At 38.0% G+C, this 17533-nt stretch overlaps 1 protein-coding gene across 1 annotated transcript in view; it reads left to right on the top strand.

The window, feature by feature from the left end:
* The first annotated feature begins 415 nt into the window (after nucleotides 1–415).
* The window catches only part of trappc12 (trafficking protein particle complex subunit 12), a 56824-nt gene continuing 39706 nt past the window's right edge, over nucleotides 416–17533 (top strand). The window contains 3 exon segments of the mRNA XM_052153995.1: nucleotides 416–1343; nucleotides 1390–1445; nucleotides 4366–4482. Of these exon segments, the coding sequence (XP_052009955.1) occupies nucleotides 416–1343; nucleotides 1390–1445; nucleotides 4366–4482 (1101 nt within the window).

Below are 17533 nucleotides of genomic sequence, written 5' to 3'. Positions count from 1 at the left end.
ACTGAACTAGGGAACTGACTGAGATGCACCCATGGTCTCTGTTTAGGGATTTTTGGAAAAAGTTTGTAGAATAAAAGTATGTTGGCTTGACAAAGCCAACTTACATAGTAGGGTCTGTCCTCTTATATTAAAACATTAAAATGAATTAATTATTTATTTCGTTGGCACAGTATGTATAATCTATCAATTTTACACTGCCAGAGAAACTTTTGGATGCACTTGACTGAATTTATGGATTCTTGAGCTTTAAAATGTGACTTCTTTATCAGATTAATGGATTACTTAAGCAGATAATTAACAGAAAATCAGTTATCGAAATAGCTGTCAGAGGGGTTGCTTAAGAGCGATTGCACTTTAATTTCTTGACCTCTGTTTTGTTTGAATGTGAATCACAAGGAACAGTCAGGCTGAAGTCATGGACAGCAGTGAAGCTCCAGCTCAGAGGATTGTTATTCTCGATATAGATGGAGCAGGTGAGTCTAAGACGCTTGAATCATCAGCCCTGCCCCAGTCTGATCTCTCAGGCCAGTCTCACCCTACAAATGCACCCTTCTAAGAGGAGAGCATCAACCTGGACGCTGAAGCATTCGTTTCACCTCAGGATGACAGAGCTAACTCTGAGAGTTTAATAGATAAGCTGAACGACCAGATGATGGAGAGTGTTATGATTTCAGATTCACCTAACAACGAGGAGGAGGACGTCATTCACATTGACACACTGTTGGGGCAGAATGAAGTTGGGGAGAACTTTGAGTCTAAACATCCTGATGGAGTGACAGGAAGAGCAGACGGAGAGGGAAAGACTGACAATGCCACCTGTGCTAATGCTGCTGAACCCAAGGAGGCATCTACACCTTTATTTAAAGATGAAAAAGAAGAGGAGAAGAGTATGGAGGCTCCTCAGACAGATGAAAGGGAACATTTTGTCCATACTACCCCAGACACCCCCAGACCTGGGAGTGCCAAAACTCAGGCTACACCTCTCAAGATGGATACAGGTATGGGCCACAAAGAGGAGCCCTTCCCAGTGTGTACTATCTTCAGCCAGGGTGTGCCTCCTAAAACACAAGCCCTGATACCTGATGGCTTCCAACCCACCTTGATCAAGTCTCCAAGCTTTACCATCAGCAACACAGAAACCCCAAAAAAACACATCCCTCATGTGTGCCAGCCCAGTCCCAGCCTTAGTAAGTTCTTCACGGATAGTGCCGCGGTCAACCCTGCCTCGGATTTTTTTGATTCTTTCACAACCTCTACATCTTTCATATCAATCAGCAACTCGAATGCAGAGTCACACAAGGGAGCGGTCCCTTCAGAATCTCAGCTATTGTCTGGCACCAGCAGTGCACCTGCCTCTGATATCAGTGGACACACAGCCGGTTAACCCAGTGTATATCGAGAGAGAGCAGCTGGCCATGCCCGGACTCAAATTTGACAACCTGCAGGTCAGTCTAATTTCACTCAGAGGAAATTACATTTTCAGAAATGTTAAGCTGCAGTACATTTTAATACATTGTGTATGTATTAAAATGTTTGTAATGCCCATTCGACAGTGAGCCCAGAAAGTTTTTGGACTGGAGATGCACTGATGTATCGGGCGTCCATATTTATCTGGCAATTTTTGACCAAATTAAAAACATTGGCAAATGGGCTTTACGCATGAAAATGCCAATATGAAAAACCACTGGTTTATTTATAATTAATTATCATCACACTTTGCAAAAACTCTGTGAATTGTAACACAATCCAGAAATTATGAATGCCACTGAATGTAGAAGGGTTGGCACTCCTAAGATTTAACCGTTCTCTTCACATTAATAAAGACATTTTTTTTTTTAAATGTGACAGTTGTGAAAGTGGTACTTACTTATATGTACTTTACATGATGAGGAAAACCATCTAAAATGCTTTGAAACTAGCAAACTTTGACATAGGTAAGATATTTCCATTAAAGTTGCACTCAGAAACATTTTGTTCATGTCATCTTGGATTTACAGCGACACCCAGTCGTGTGGATGCAGTATCATTCAAAGTGAATTGTTTTCAGGTAAAGTTATATTGTAGAATTTCACTATACACAATCAACCATAAGTAATTTAATCAATGAGTGAAAGTGTCCAATAACAAGACAGTTATGTAGATTCAGCTGGTCATGTGATTCTAAAATGGCCCATGAGGGGGCTGCCAACCCCCCCCCCCCCCGCCCCATGTAAAATAAAACAGCATTTATAAGGTTACTGATATGAGACCTCATCTCATATGAGTGTTCATGATTTTATATATACAGTATGTTTCAAAATTACAATTCATTTCTTTAGGAGTAAAACTTTTTTAATGGGGAAAAATACTGAGTGCATGTTTTAATGCACGACTTATTAAGATTGAAATCGCAATATGGTCTTGCACAATGACTAAACCTTGAAAGCTTAAAAATAGACTGAATTTATTTCAGCGATTTAGTCACCATTGTGTAAGCAAACGGCGCCCTCTAGCAGTGTGTATGGCATTATCCATTTTACCACAATAGAACTTAAAAGGGCGTTTTGTTCCTTTGGTAACTTTTTATTTTTCCTTGTTATGGTTGACATTTCCATGGAATTGTCCAACACATGCATAAAATGAATGTGTGATGTTCTAACATATACAGTGCATGCATGTAAAATGTGAGTTCTGTTGTTTTGAACTGCAAAAACAGAAGTGCAGAAATGTTTTGAAAGTACAAAGTAATATTTTTTTCATATCAATCATCATGCTTTGTTATTTAGTTATTTTTAAATATTTGTATTATCTTTTTATCATCTATTTATCTTTCACTGTGGCTCTCTATAAACATTTTTTTTTAAAAAAACTGTATCGACCAACAATTTTCATATCGCTGCATCGCTAATTTGGACAGTTAAGTCACATTTTAAAATTTGGTTACAAAATATAAAAACAAGTGGCATCTGCAATAGTGCAAGAGTGCAGTCCAATTCATTTTGGCAAATTGGTTCATTCAGATGGCTAGTTTCATTAAACCTGTTAAAAAAAACAATAGTGCGCACCCAATAGTGCTCTCCGAAGTCCTTGTTTTTAATTGGCTGTTTATCACAGTATTTTCACATTTGGGTTGGTTACATATAAATTGTCTCAAATTTTATGTTTATTGTTCCAACATTATTGTGAACAACACTTGATTTATGCATTTAAATTTCGTAACAAAATTCCATCAAATTGGATTAAGTAACCTTTAACAAAATAAAATGTAATATTTATTTAATTTAATTTATTAAAAATTTAATTTTGTGAAATGTAAAAAAAAATAAGAACAAATAGGCAAAAAAAAGTGAGTGAAAATTAAGAACATCAATTACAAATGGTGCTGCCAATATTCACAATAATGTTAATTATTATTATTATTATTATTATTATTATTCCTGTTTTGTTCCCAGTTTTTTTTACTCCTAAACAAAGTCATCCCCTATAGTTGGGTGATCTACCAAAGATTATGAATGAGTTTGAACGAGTCATTTAAAGAATCTGTTCAAATGAATGAATTGTTCGCAAATTGGAGATAACTGATATGCAAACAATTGATGCTAGTGGTTTTCCCAGTAGTAAATTCACTTTTCTGAGCTATTTTCAGTTACGTTTAACACTTCTATTTTGTGAGAAAATTTCACACCACTGTTTGGGGAAAAAAAGACAGGGTAGAGTCCAGTGGATAGCACCTTTATTAGCATCTTTCGGTTCTAATCATGAACATTGCCAAGCACATTGTGGAGACTTGGGGGGTGGTCTCTTTTGACTTGGGCCAGTAAGAAAACATCTTACAGCCATTTATTGATGCCCTAGCAACCACCTAGCAACACTCTTATAATGACCCAAAACACCCTGACATTGCAAAAATATTATGCACAAAGTATTATGCACTTTTTATCTTCGTAATGATCCACTGTTGTGGAGAATCAGAAGGCTTAAGGATTAAGATTAAGATCACAATTTGTAACACTTCAATGGATCAAAAATGACCCGAACATAAAAGAAGGGTAAACCACCTGGTGTCAAGGGGATTTTTAGGGAATGTACCATATGAAGTCAGCCTCAAGTTCACACAGGTGTCCTAGGAGAGTAACCACATGCTTAACGTACATTTGACAACCAGAAAGAGACACCATATTTATTTAGCATTTCAAAATTTATATTGTGAAATATTGTTCTTGAAAATTATGCTTGTGCCATGTTTCTTTTAAATAAATGCAAACTGGTTTCATAGTTTATTATCTAATGCAATAACTTTCAGGCATTTCTACATGTTACTTAAGTGTCCAAATAATTTTTAGGGTTACTGTTTGCAGTGTGGAATATTAATCTCTCTTATTACAGGGTGATGCTGTGAATGATCTGATTCAGCGCTTTCTGGGTGACCAGGCGGCCATGAAGAGACAGGTGCTCTCAGCCAGTTCAGTGGAGCAGAACTTCCTAGGTCTCAAACGTCTAATTGTGAGTTTCATCATCTCTCAAAGGTTATGGAATTCTTCACATGTTCTTCAGACATGTGACTTTCCCCCAAGTTTTGATCTGGCCTGTGTGATCATTTGACACAGTTTCATTTCATTTGACAACACATACCGTATGTATCACGGAAGTATGTATCGACCAATGAGAATTTCAGACAAATGGGTCTAGTTTCGGAAATCCAATTCGCTGTATTCCCACTTGATTTTAACCTGACTCTTTTCACGTCATCAAAACGGATCTTGCGCTTTATCTAGTGCGTAAAAATCCTTAAAAGCCCTTGCATACTTCCTACCAAATAAAAGATTGTGACATCATTTAGAACAAAATCTGTCCAAAAAGAAGGGCGTTTTTTAGTTTGTTTCTATGGTTCGTAACAGCTCATCAAGGCAAACTTTAAAGGTGCTGTAAGCGATTTAGCGTTTCACGTGACTCTTTCCAAAGATAATTTTGAGACCAAAACTGAGCAAAAGTGTAACATTGTTTGTTTCTGTGGCTGTCAAATTCAACATTGGCACAATAGCATCCTCAACCGACAAACATTATGAATCATAGACTCAGTGATCCGCTTCAAATACAACACTATGAGAACGAACAAAATGATTGACAGGTGAAAAACATCAATGTCCGCAGTTCACTGACACATTTCTGTTTACTGTTTACAAGTTTACAGCTGTCACAGGGCACTTATTTCATTCATATCTTTAAGGGAGTAGGACAATTTTTTTGCATACTTTTCCATGAAAAAATAGCTTACAGCACCTTTAAGGAAAACTTTGTACCATTTGCTAAACACCTTCTTACTGCCATTGGTCCACGTCATCGGTAGGTGTGCCCTGGAGCTCCACCTACTTTGAGACCCACAGCTAATTCCGGTTCAGTCAGTTAAGATCAGTCAACATGAACACAATGGTTTGCGGTTAGCGAGCTGGTGAAAATTGACCTACATCAGTATGAATGTTCACATTGACACGTTTTCCAAGAACATGCCATTTTTTTAATTTATATCTATTTATTTGTTTTAATTAATCTACAAAAGGAATAAAATCTTCTCAAATACTCCTTAGTGCCCATTAACACTGTTTTATATGTTGCTTCACTCATGTGCCATCTGCAGCCAAAATCCATTCACACATCTGCCCTAAGTTAGATAAAATTAGAAAGTGTGTTTGTGTGTCTATCATCATTATTTTGTCTGAAATCTACCTTTCAAAAATACAAAATAAGTAAATACAGTAGCACTCTCGTTGTGGAATAAGTGGCGGCGGAGCTCTTCAATCTTTAGTGCAGTTATTTTTAATGTGTTATAGCTTTATTAAAGTTCAAATAAAATGGAAGCAGATCATGAAAATAACTACAATTTCTGAAACTGGCATTTCTCGGTGCGGTCAGTGCCTCTTCTATGAGTTGCGCTAATGTCCCGATCTAAGGGGGAGAGATTAAAACTGCACCCGACTGATGCACACTCTGTCGCAGGGACGCTCGTCCCTCGAGTGCAGCTAGATTATAACGTGATGGCTCATGACTTATTGAATCATAATGTGTCACTGTGCATTTCTTATCACCCCCCCATCCATTTCATTAATTGAATGTCATTTAGAGGTATTTTTAAAAAATGATTTTGTCCTCCTTATTGTTAGAAAGCACTACCTTTAATACAACATTTTAAGTTGGGGCACAAGTTGAATAATCGGTTAAGAGCTAATGATTCATTGCTGCAATAATCGATTAATCGATTATCAAAATAATTGTAAGTTGCAGCCCTAATTGAAACGTATTATGTGCACGAATGGAGGGGTGTTTGTGTGCGCGTTACCCTGGTGAAGTGGCAGTGTTGCTGTGTTGGTGTGTGTGTTTGTGTGTGTGTGTTCAGTGTCGGGCAGAATGAAGTGCCAGCTGCGGTTCCCCAGGGGTCCAAAATTACTGCCTCACTGATCTGCCTTTGTCAGATATACACAGACAGGCCTGAGATACACTGCCTGTCCTGCTGTGCCCAAGTCCTTCATTGAAAGACAAGGATTTGTATGTTTAAGAGCATGCATGCATATTTCTACCTTTAGTATGCAAGCATGAATAATGAATTTACTGTACCCTGTAGTGGAACCATGAGCTCTAATGCCACAGATTAGAGAACTTCACTTATACTTAAACTTCATTTTCTGCACTGGTTTAGGGACCGATTCATTAAAGGTTCTATGCTGATCAGGCAACTGCGCAAACACAGCCACAAAATCTGTGCTGAATGCAATTTGCATGCGCAATTCCGATCTTGCAGGTCGTGTCTGAGCACTATAAAGCAGAGGACGCAGCAGACCACTATGATCTGACACACTCTGGCAGCACTGAACAGCATCACTCACTACTGTGATCCAGACACCATAGGCCGAAACATCCTCTACCCAAGTAAGTAAATGCAGATGTGAACACTTGGTCTGTTTGAACAAGCATAAAGGGTCAATAGAGTAATCTTCAAACGTCTGTGCCATTCAAATGAATTTGTTATTATTCAGGTGAATTGCTATAAAAATATTGAATTAAACCTACTTGCTCAGCAATATACTCTACAACTGTTGCGCTGCCATGATAGTAATTGACTTGAAAAAGAATAATCACCGCAGACGCATACAGTTTACACTAATCTCGCTATAGGGTCCCTTGCAGCAATGTCAAATGCATTAGTAGGGATGTCCTGATACCACTTTTTCCACTTCCGATCCGATTCCGATAACGGAAATCTCAGTATTGGCCGATCCCGATCCGATACCAGTGTTGTTTTATTGCATAATCAGTTTATAATATCTTTACATTATTGTGTGGAAATAATTGGGTGTACTCTTTAATATGTAAAGAAACACAAACCTTTAACTACACATTATTTCAATATAAATGTATAGCTTATTAAGAAACACTTTATTATTAACTAGCATACTGGATACTGGCACTCCCTGAGTTCTGATTACAGGCACCTGCATATCATTAGTGGCTAATCAATGACTGCATAAATACCCCGGTTTCTCACCCGCGTGCACATACACTCTCTCTCTCTCTCTCTCTCTCTCTCTCTCTCTCTCTCTCTCTCTCTCTCTCTCTCTCTCTCTCTCTCTCACTTTCACACTCTGTGCCTGTTCTCATCGATAGTAGAAAGTTCTGGAGTCTCAGAAATACTGTCAAACATGTGTCTTCATTATTGCCTGCAAGTATCATAAAATTGTTGTAAGTTATCTCTTTCATCGATGTTCGTTTGTAGCGCTCAAATATTGTGCACGTGTGAAGGCTATAAATAGCCGCGCGTGTGTGTGTAAACCGAAGCACCATTCACTAACGGGCTGAAGCTGCGCGTGCATTTATATGTTTACTTATTAAACACAGCCTATTGCAATTCACAGAGCTATCGCGTGTCTTCAAGTGGCTTTGAATAAAATGCACGAGTCATATGAACTGCTTTAATGGTGTTTTAACAGTTCTTTTATGTCATTTTTTAAGCTTGACAGTAACGAACATGACTAACACAGAGTATCGGATTTGGGTCGGGCTTGTCAGACCGATACCCGATCCGTCAAAAAACGTCAATATCGAAGCCGATACCGATCTAGGTATCGGATCGGGACATCCCTATGCATTAGTATTGCACTTTGTCACATTTCAGAACGCACCGAGGCATGAAATCAAACTTGCGTAGTAACATGCGTCTGTTTACGTACTTGCGTAGAGTATGTTTCAGGCTTAACTTTTGCTGAAGGTGCCTTGACAAAAGCGCATCTGGATATAATGTATATATAATGCTCTTCTCTGTCATTTGATCATTAAATGATGAATTACTGCTGATATGATCCATAGTGTTACAAACCACCCGGCTCAAGACTGAGTAACATGAAGGGGAGGCCACATGTTGATAATATTTAAGCAAAAAATATTATTTATTTTAAAGTCAAAGTAACATAATCAAAGTAGGTAATAAGAAAAAGTTATGGCTGCTCATTCAGGTAATCCAGAACACCTACTCTTAAACTCTATCACTGCCCATGGCGGAAACAATAGAAAGTGTACACAAACTAATATATCTTTTTTTTATAATAAAATTCTATTTACAAGCCTGCTTTCATCTGGCCGTAATAGTGCCATTTAAATTGTGCCGGACAATTTTTGTTAACGAAGCCCATCTATAAAACCGAGGAAAGGAATGTGTAAAGGGATATATGGAAAGGAGGAGGCAAGAACCGGCTTGGCAATATAAATAATAGTTTAAAAATAAACTGAACCAAAAACACACAAACATAAACACACAGAGCAGCTGCCTGTCATGATCTCTCTATCGAACTGTCGTCACCTGCCGCCTTTATCCCTCACGCGCCCATCAAGCTGATTGGGGACCAGCCGTGCGTTGTTCCAGCCCGGCCCCGCACTCCTCCGCTCTACAGAATGACAATGACTCAATTGAAATACTCTGCTAAACTATATTGCAGATGATTAGTGAATCAAATACAGGTTTTTGTACTGAAATACCACAGGCTAAAGTGGTGCAACTGTTTAGTGAATTCGCCCCTCTGTATATAGTGAAGATTCAGGTCCAGCACATTCTGTCGCCCTTAAACAGCCAAGATTTACTTTTTTTTTCTAAATGTACTGAAACATTTCAAGAAGCCTTTCAAGGGTATCTAATATGTAAATACGCTGTAATTTTCTAGTTCACTACCTCTCTGTGGATTTCTTCTGGGGCAATTTAAACTACAGAGCCTAATTTTGTTGTGTTCAATCAGAATGTGAAGCGCCACTGACCCGCAACCAGTAACGATGAGAAGGGTGAAGCTCTGTAGTGTTGGTTGTGTATGAATTTAAAGACTGTATTTTTACTGGCCTGTAGCCATGGACAGTATAGCTGAACTGGCTTGTTCATGCATGCTAAGTCATGTGGTATTTTATTACCCTTGACTGTGGAGCTACATGACATACTCATCAGGTCTGTTTAAACAGTATGAGGGTGAGGAGAATGTGTGTTTGTATTGGCATTTGCATTTGTGAGGAGCCCATTTTCATTATGTCTCTTCGAGAAACACACTGTAATTGATTCCTTTGCATCCAAAATAATTACTATGTAATAGACAATTAAAAAAACTTAAATATGCATGGATGTTATATGCTTTCATTTGATGGACAAGAGAAGCTTGGACTTTCCGATATGTTTCACCGAAGAAAGTCACACACCCGTGTCTGCAGCTGTAGTTATGATATAGTTGCGCTGTAGCTTCATACACGTCTTGCTCAAGCTTGCGATGTGAAACAGCCGTTACACTTTGGTGTGAGGGGCCATTTGTTGGCGATTCTTCTCACTGTTCCGCATCGCACTTGGTGTGAAACAGTTGGTGGCCAGGAGCCTACATAGGACACATAATGTGACTGCCTCCCTATAACAGCCCCAACACAACATTGTCAAGCCAACATAATAAGGTAATGTTGCAGAAGCACGTCCAGTAAGTAAATCCTCTTTGCAGCTAGTGTGTGGAGTGAAGGTTTCCAACAGAGGAAAGTGTTTCAATTTCAGCACAGCATCTGCCACTCTCTACTTCTGCTGCAGTAGAGAACACTGATGCTTCAGAAGCGCCTGGTATCCTTTGTCTGGTTTCTCTCCTCGTTTTGTCTGGCTCTTTTCCTCTTCATACTGGGCTCCAGTAATTATTTCTGGCTCTGGATCAGTCTGTTTGTTTGCACCTGTTCACCAATTCTCCCTGCACCATGCTGGCTTCCTCTCCAGCTATGTCAAATACAGTTTCTCTAGTTTGTCGTCTTGCTCACACAAGAACTTGTCTCTCTCTCAATGCAGTCCATAAGTGTTTAGATGATGAGACTTTAGAAGTTTTGTTGTGATGTTGGTTGTGTGTAACGGAATGACCAATGCTTAGCCAGTGTTTACCTCGTCAATTAAATTACTTACGCAGATGTTCATTTCCCTAGTTTCCATCCACTTTTCGTGCTATTTTGTTATTGACAAAGTGAAAATGAATTAAAAAAAAGATTGACGGGAAATTTGCAGTCTTCTGCCTGTTTACATTCAAATGGCTTTTTATCAATAAAAATGGTGTGAGTGATGTCATACAGAAATGTTTGTATTATTGTCCCAGATGTCCCTAATTTTTTTCCTCCGTAGTTTTGGTAAAATGGGGAGAGTATTGAGACAATTCATTGAAATTAGCCAGCATACTGTCCTTTTAATTTCACAAATAATTGCAGTCAGAAGACGAGGATTGGGAGCAGTTACCCTTCTGAGAGGACTGTAATATTGGTCCTGATTTTGCGCCTATCGCAGGTTGCCACCGGTTCCGACCTGGAAGCGAATGTCATGGTACTGTTCAAGCTGGCAACCTGCACCAAGTAGTGGGGGAACTTTCAGTCACATCCATCGATGTGTATATGCTGTGTGCACAGCTATTAAAGACACATTGATGCAATGTAATATCAGGGTTTACATACGATACATTCCTGATATTCACCAGATATTTTGAACAGTCATCTAATCTAAAGTATTGCCATCACAACAGCATTATGTCCAGCAACTTTTAATGACCAGCTGAACATGATTGTCATCTAAAATTAATTTTAGCATCATAATGCAATTTACATTTTCCGAAGAAGCTCAGTAAATGCGATCTGAGGTAAAGAGGGTTAGATTTAAAATATTTAAAAGTTTTAAAATGTTCTAAAGCTAATTTTCTGAAAGTGATCTCAGCATTGGACAAATAGTTCTGATAGTTTATAGTCATGAAAATAGTGCAGAACATTCTGCGAATGTCATTCAGCCGACTCATTTCGTGTACAGAACAGGGTAAGGCTAATTTAAGTTTGTGTAAAGAAAAGGCATGTATATAGGTCTAAAAAAAAAAAAAAAAAATTCTGTTTAGTAATTAATTATTTTATTTAATGCTTTATTCATTTGTTAACTTTTTTTATATAATACAGGGACTTTTGCAAGGATTTTTTCAAAAGTATAAACAATATTTTTTTAGAGTTGGGCTTTTAGTGATCCAAAACAAAAGCACACTGATGTTTTTCTCCTAGTATTGTGTACTTATTTTTTATTTAAAACATCTTTTTGCACAGAAATATATATTTTTTATATTGTGGGTTAATTCCATGACTGCCGTCTATTATTTTGAATGGTCTGGAAAAGCAACTTTAATAAATAAATGGATTGCTACCACGATTAAATTAATCGCAAAGAGTGGCCATTCATTTGTTCTCCATGCACTTATCGATGATAGATGAATGAGAGATATTTGTATTGGCACTCCTGGAAGTGTCATGTTTGCAGCGTCGGATCTATATGCTGTTAAGGTCAATCCATAATCACGTACAATAAAATTGGCTTTCAACGATGTTTTCCTCTTTATGACTAACACAGGCTTACGATTAGGGTAAATTCTGTCATCTGACTACATATTTGTGGTGGGTGAAATGTGTTTCCAAACCAGATTTTCGTGATATTTGAAGTATCGACATAGAGTTTATGCGCTAGATTTAAATGGAAAAATATTATGTCGACACTTGCAAAATTTTAGCAATAATGTGCGTTTCCATCAGCTTTATTTTGATGCGCTAAAACTTTTTTCACAAACAATAACGTAGTTATTGGCGGGTTTTCTTTCTTTGTGTTTTCAATGATAAAGAAGACAAGATGAAAAAGACACTTCATGATGACTAATACTGCAAGATATAAACAGAAAAATAAAAAGAAACGTAAAAAAACCCCCGCAGTTTTAGGTGAAGAAATATCTTTAAAGAATTGATTCATCTTCTAATCCAGTAATCCAGTATGTTGGGCATTTCCACGCTTGAGCTGTGTGAAGACAAATAGCTGAACAACGGCAAAATGAGCCGCTTCACTCAAATGCATCCTATTTACATGAGATGACTCACTATATTCACAACATATATAATAATAATACATCTTACATCTGCACAGACAATGGAGAGAAGAACAGGTGAACTTGAACTAAGTTATGTGGTAGTCAGAATTTGTAACATGCACTGTTTCTGAAAAAATGCATTACTAACAATTAAATATCCTAAACTGGCTAAAACACGGGAGATTAATGACAGTCCCTAGAGCATGAAGAATTCAGAATAAAATAATACTTCACTATATTCATTATATGCCATTATTTCAGGTGCTCAGCTGTTTACAAGTACAGTTGTATTTTGTTGTATCTTTTATGTTTGATATATTATTTTGCATTTTTTTTTTAATGTTTGAATATTTGATTAAAGATTGGTCTGTTATGGTTTGACACACTTTTTGTCATTTAGCACATTATCATCAACTAAAATAATATTTTAAAATAATTGTTAATTCAAATTAAATGCCATTTTAGTCAGAGTAGAACTGGAAAAATGAATGAACATGGCATGACAAAATATGGAAAAATGTAAATGACATTTTCATCAGAAGGTTTTCTTTTTTGTATTTTTTTATTCTTAAAAATGTAATACACTAAACCGCATATTATCTGCTAAAAACATTCGCCGATACGGAGATAGGAAAATGAAAGCAGGCTTCTGTTATGAACTATGAAACACACTCATAGAAAAAAAGGTTCTTTGGGGTTCTATATAGAACCTTAGGGATCTTTACACAGCTCCAAAGAACCCTTAGTGCCCAAAAGGTTATATTTACAAAAAAATAACCCTTTTTGCATAAACGGGTTCTTTAGGCTGACATTTGCTTAATGTGAGTTGGCCCTATGTCTGTGTATAATTTACATTACTGGAGAGATTATTTACGGATCAACTACCCGGTCCCTCTACCTGTTTGTGGTTCCTACATGCTTTAACCATCTGGGGTCTGAGGGTATTTTGGGCCCTGGAGAAGTTTTGACATGCCTTGACATTTGTGCTTTTTTCAGTGTCTTAAAAACATATTAATGGCTAAAGTCTGATAACACTGTATTCAGCACAAACTGGGCTACAATAATATGTGAGCAACATGTATGTACAGGTTTGTATTTTTGAGAAAATAACGTTTATGCATGTTTTTTGAAAAAACTAAAATTTTAAGTCACTGAAATAAGGTCATATAACACATACTAAAAATTTGTATACAAGACTTTTGAGAACTGGATCTTGTAGCCTAGAGTTTTTGCTACAAAATGATGTGAAAACCATCCTGATCACTCATTCATACAAAACAATATAGTAATTTAACTTTTGTAAGACAATTTTTGTGTTGAAAGGTAGTATGCAAGGAGGCGTGAATGATCATGAATATTCATTGTAATTCACACATGAGAGACAAAGACCCTCCCCTGGGCCCATCAATGAGGAATGTGACAAAGAGAATGAATGTGAGGAGACTTAATGATCAAAATCAAGTTTTAAGTTAAAAGAAGAAATCTGACTATACATTTTCTTTACATAAAGACTTTACTTAATTTTTAACCTACACTACCGTTAAAAGAAGTCTCTTCTGCTCACCAAGACTGGATTTATTTGATCAAAATACAGAAACAACATTGATATTCTGAACTCGTTTTACAATTTAAAAGAACCGTTTTCTATTTGAATATATTGTAAAATGCGATTTGTGATCAAAGCTGAATTTTCAGCATCATTACTGCAGTCATCAGTGTCACATGATCCTTCAGAAATCATTATAATATGCTGATTTTCTAATATGGGCATATATAAAGAGCATTTTACTCATTTAACCCTAACACATATGCAAGCACAAGCATTGATGATGATAATGAGGCAGCTAAACATTCATATAATTTTATATCATATTACATATCATATTTATATTATACAGCATACAATTTAAATACCTGCTTTAAATGTTCATCGTGGTCCCGCTCTTCTTCTGAGGAAAATGTTAACTCTTCCATAATATCCTGGAGCTTTCTCGTCTGTGTATCGTTGCAAACGCGCAGAAAAATGAATGAAATGTGTTTAAATCAAACCTCACAGTCGCCTGTGTATCGTTACAAACATGCAGAAAAGTTGGGTTGTGTTGTGTTTACATCAAACCTCACAGTCGGGGGCGTGTACATTTGCGTTGATCGTCTCAGCACATTAGCGTATGAACGGCGCGCTCTGCTGGTGGGTGGGTTCACATTACAGATAATGAGATGGACCGGTAAAAACTGTACATCGCTTTGTTTCAAACAGATTGCATTGCAGGAGAATATTTGTTTTAAATTTGAATAGTTTTATTTTAAAGTAGACATATTAAGCTTTCTTTAGACATATGTTTCATGTTTGTGTGATAAGTATTCGCGGAGTTTCAGTTCATTTTTGTGACGTGTTTCTGAAATATGCTCGTGAACACAGAGACTGCTGAAAGCTCACCCTTTTTATTTTCTTTATTTTACAAAAGCACAAGATTTTGTTATTGTGAGTGTACACAAATAAAAGTAGACCCTTTTATAGTCTCTAATGATGTCTTACACTTATCTGTATACCCAAAAATGACAGAGTATTTTAGGTTGTTTCTGTTGTAATGACAAAAATATCCAGCAGGACGCGCCGGCACGTCCGTCGACCCCAGAGGGTTAAGACATCCACCATTGTGCCCATACCAAAACAGTCAAAGATAACTTGCCTAAATGACTGTCGTCCTGTTGCCCTAACTCCCATCGTCAAGTGCTTTGAAAAGCTTATCAGAGACCACATTTGCTCTGTGCTGCCTGCCTCACTGGACCCACTACAGTTTGCTTACAGTAGTAACTGCTCCACTGATGCCATTGCAGTCACAATACACACTGCTCCCACTTGGAAAAAAGGAACACATATGTGAGAATGCTCTTTGTAGACTACAGCTCAGCATTCAACACCATAATGCCCTCCAAGCTTGATGCGAAACTCACAAGCTTGATGTAATGATCAACATATATCAGCACTGCACTTTATTAATCTCACACTGGACTGTCATAATTATATTTCTCTTAACAACACACTGGCAACTGACTATCAACCGGCAGCCTGAATGTCAATACAACACTATACAACCTTACTGCACATTTATATATATTATTTTTATTGTATATGGTGTATTCTATATTGTGTGTATTGTATACTGTACAATGTATATTATTATTTGTATATTGTGTTGTGAGTAATTAATTATGTGTATATTTGATATGTAAATTGTGTTGTGTAAGTATGTTGTTTATTGTAATTGGTATATATCTCGTCACTGTCATGACTGCTATGTTGCTTGGAACTGCACACAAGACTTTCACCCACAGTTGCAGTTGTGTACATGGTTGAGTGACAGTAAAGTGATTTGATTTGATTGATTTATATGAAAGTCTTTTTGCATCTAATTAATTTATGGAATTCTCTGCATTGTAGCAGCAGCATTGCATTGGCTTGTCCTTTATAAAGTGCAAATCGAATCCCTGGTGTGTTTTGTGGGTCCCTAAATGTGCATTACATCAGGAAGAACCCTCTATTCCTCTGCCATTGACTTCTGTTATGTTGTATCTCATTGGCGGTGGCTACTTTCGCCCACTTTCCTTCTGATGCTTTTCGGCTTCATTTCCTCCTCTAATGAAGATGTAGAGCCACTGGGGTCTCAGACAGAAGAGAGAAAAAGAGAGCAGAAGGAAAGAACGAGGGAGCATGAGTGAGAGAGGAGGTTATAATGCTGACAGGAGTAAACAGCACGGTCTGAAAATCTGCAAGCTATTTTTTTACATTTTAAATCATTTCAAATAAGGAATCTTTTAGACATAAATGAAGAAGAAATATTTAAGATTCTGCACTATATAGGTCATTAATCAAATAAGCAAATTTGTGACACTGACCATGTTAACCCCTTCATAAGGTCGGGTGTCCTTGCTTCCTTTGAAGTACGCATGTTGCTTTTTTGAACATTTTGAAATCATTCTGGAGATCATGATTATTTTTAGGATTCAGCTTGAGTGATGCTGTTGTGGCATGGGGGGTGTGGTCATGTGTCAGTCTGCGGGAGAGAGAGAGAGAGAGAGAGAGAGGTTAGCCTCGTCACCTGATTCACAATTATCCTTAACACCTCTTCTCTCTCTCCACCCCTTGTGCCATATGTTCCATTCCCTTCCCACCGTTCCCCTCACTCCCGCCCAGTTCCGGCTCCTCTGAGGTGGGGAAGCCCGCCCAAACCCCTCCCCCGGTCCAGAGGACCCTCCCCATCTCTCTCTGCTATCCCCCCAGGTTGACAAGAGACAGGTGTTAGGGATCATTGTGAACCAGGTGATGAGGCTTACCGCTCTCTCTCTCCCGCTCCTCCGTCCCCCAGCAGATGGCCACGGCTGCTCCGTTGAGGTGGATGGTAGCGGCGGGATCTCCACTACGGCGTATCCCTCCTCCTTCCCGTGTCTTCAGCACCAGTGTGAAGTGGGTTAATGGAAAGGAGGAGGCGAGAACCGGCTTGACAATATAAATAATAGTTTTAATATAGAACTTAACCAAAAGACACAAACACACACAAATGACGGACAGCTGCCCGTAAATGCTATCTCTCTCTCTCTCTCTGCTCGCTCTCTCTCTCTCTCACACCATCGTCCGCAGTCGGCCTTTATCCCTCTCGAAGGCTTGATTAGCCTGATAAGGGGCCGGGTGTATAAAATCATGACCCGGCCCTGGCCCCGCCCTCTGCCCTGTCACACTCAGTAACATCTTTAGAAGGTTAACACCTAATTAGATTCCTCCGGTAGGAGGAAATCTATTGTTATTGATGGTTTTATTATTAGATTCCTCCGGTAGGAGGAAATCTGTTGTTATTGACGGTTTTATTATTATTATTTTTAGATACCTCCGATAGGAGGAAATCTATTGTTATTGACATTTTTTTTATTATTATATACTTGATCCTCCATGCCAACGGGTACCCCCACACCAAGAATGGCCCACATTCGCCCATAGGTGGCGCTACAGGCCACGCCCAAAACAAAGTGATGTCATTTCCACCTCATTTGTCCAATTCTTCTGAAAATTGGTGTACATGCCTCATTTCTCATGGGGAACAAAAAAGCCTCAAGAACCCATAACTTCCACCATGATGGATTTG

This window comes from Xyrauchen texanus, chromosome 22, assembly GCF_025860055.1.
Source record: "Xyrauchen texanus isolate HMW12.3.18 chromosome 22, RBS_HiC_50CHRs, whole genome shotgun sequence".
Lineage (NCBI taxonomy): Eukaryota > Metazoa > Chordata > Actinopteri > Cypriniformes > Catostomidae > Xyrauchen > Xyrauchen texanus.
This window is presented reverse-complemented; position numbering and strand designations above follow the sequence as displayed.